General features: G+C 53.1%; 1 protein-coding gene across 1 annotated transcript in view; it reads left to right on the top strand.

The window, feature by feature from the left end:
- Nucleotides 1-897, top strand: part of MTFR1L (mitochondrial fission regulator 1 like) — a 17,703-nt gene that overhangs the window by 3,077 nt on the left and 13,729 nt on the right. Inside the window, exon 4 of the mRNA XM_009648488.2 lies at nucleotides 410-621. Within this exon, the coding sequence (XP_009646783.1) occupies nucleotides 410-621 (212 nt within the window). The remainder of the gene's footprint in view (nucleotides 1-409; nucleotides 622-897) is intronic.

The following is an 897-nucleotide window of genomic DNA, read 5'->3' as shown; positions in this document are numbered from 1 at the left end:
TACAGCGGCACGGCACGCCTGTACGGTGGCACATACAGCGGCACGGCACAGCTGTACGGTGGCACATACAGTGGCACATACAGCGGCACGGCACAGCTGTACGGTGGTACATACAGTGGTACATACGGTGGCACATACAGCGGCACGGCGCAGCTGTACGGTGGCACATACAGCGGTACATACAGTGGCACATACAGCGGCACGGCGCAGCTGTACAGTGGTACATACAGTGGCATATACGGCAGCACAGCGCAGCTGTACGGTGGTACACACAGCATAGTGGTACAGAGGCTTTATTTGCTGTGTTGAAGTCTTCTGCTGTCCTGAGGTGGAGGCAGAGCGTCGCCGAGTGTTGCTGTCGCAGAGGGGCCTGGACCTTGTAAATGACCAACAGGTTTTTGTCCTGTAGAAGCGACACTCGCCCGCTGAAGCACAAGTGGAAGCCGAGCCCCTTCACCGTTATACAGCGAAATGCTTCAGTCCCCAACCTGAGGAAGCAGGAGGAGAAGCTGCTCGCCTTGAAGAAACCTGGTTTACCAGCGCTGAGCCGAACAACAGAGCTCCAGGATGAGCTGAGTCACCTTCGGAGTCAGATAGCTAAAATAGTCGCTGCAGAGTCAGGTAGGAGTGTAATGAGCTTTTTCTTTGTTAAATGGGAAGGGCCGAATTAGTGAACCATGTTATTTCCTCCATACAGAGCCTTCTGGCATCTTGTTTTTCCAGCAGAGCTGTGGCTCCTGTTGGTGGGACGCCGTCTCTGGTGTCAGCTCAGTGCTGGTCTCGTGTTTAGAAGTTTGCATCTGTTTCATTGGAGGAGTCCTGCTTGTTTTTAAGAAATACCAAGTGCTGCTTTGTGACTGCATTTGCTGTGGTTGATCTGGAGGCTGATTCTCATCT

The sequence above is a fragment of the Egretta garzetta genome, unplaced genomic scaffold (assembly GCF_000687185.1).
Source record: "Egretta garzetta isolate BGI_Z169 unplaced genomic scaffold, ASM68718v1 scaffold101, whole genome shotgun sequence".
Classification (NCBI taxonomy): Eukaryota; Metazoa; Chordata; class Aves; order Pelecaniformes; family Ardeidae; genus Egretta; species Egretta garzetta.
Note: the sequence above shows the minus strand (reverse complement) of the source record. Positions and strands in the feature narration are given on the sequence as shown.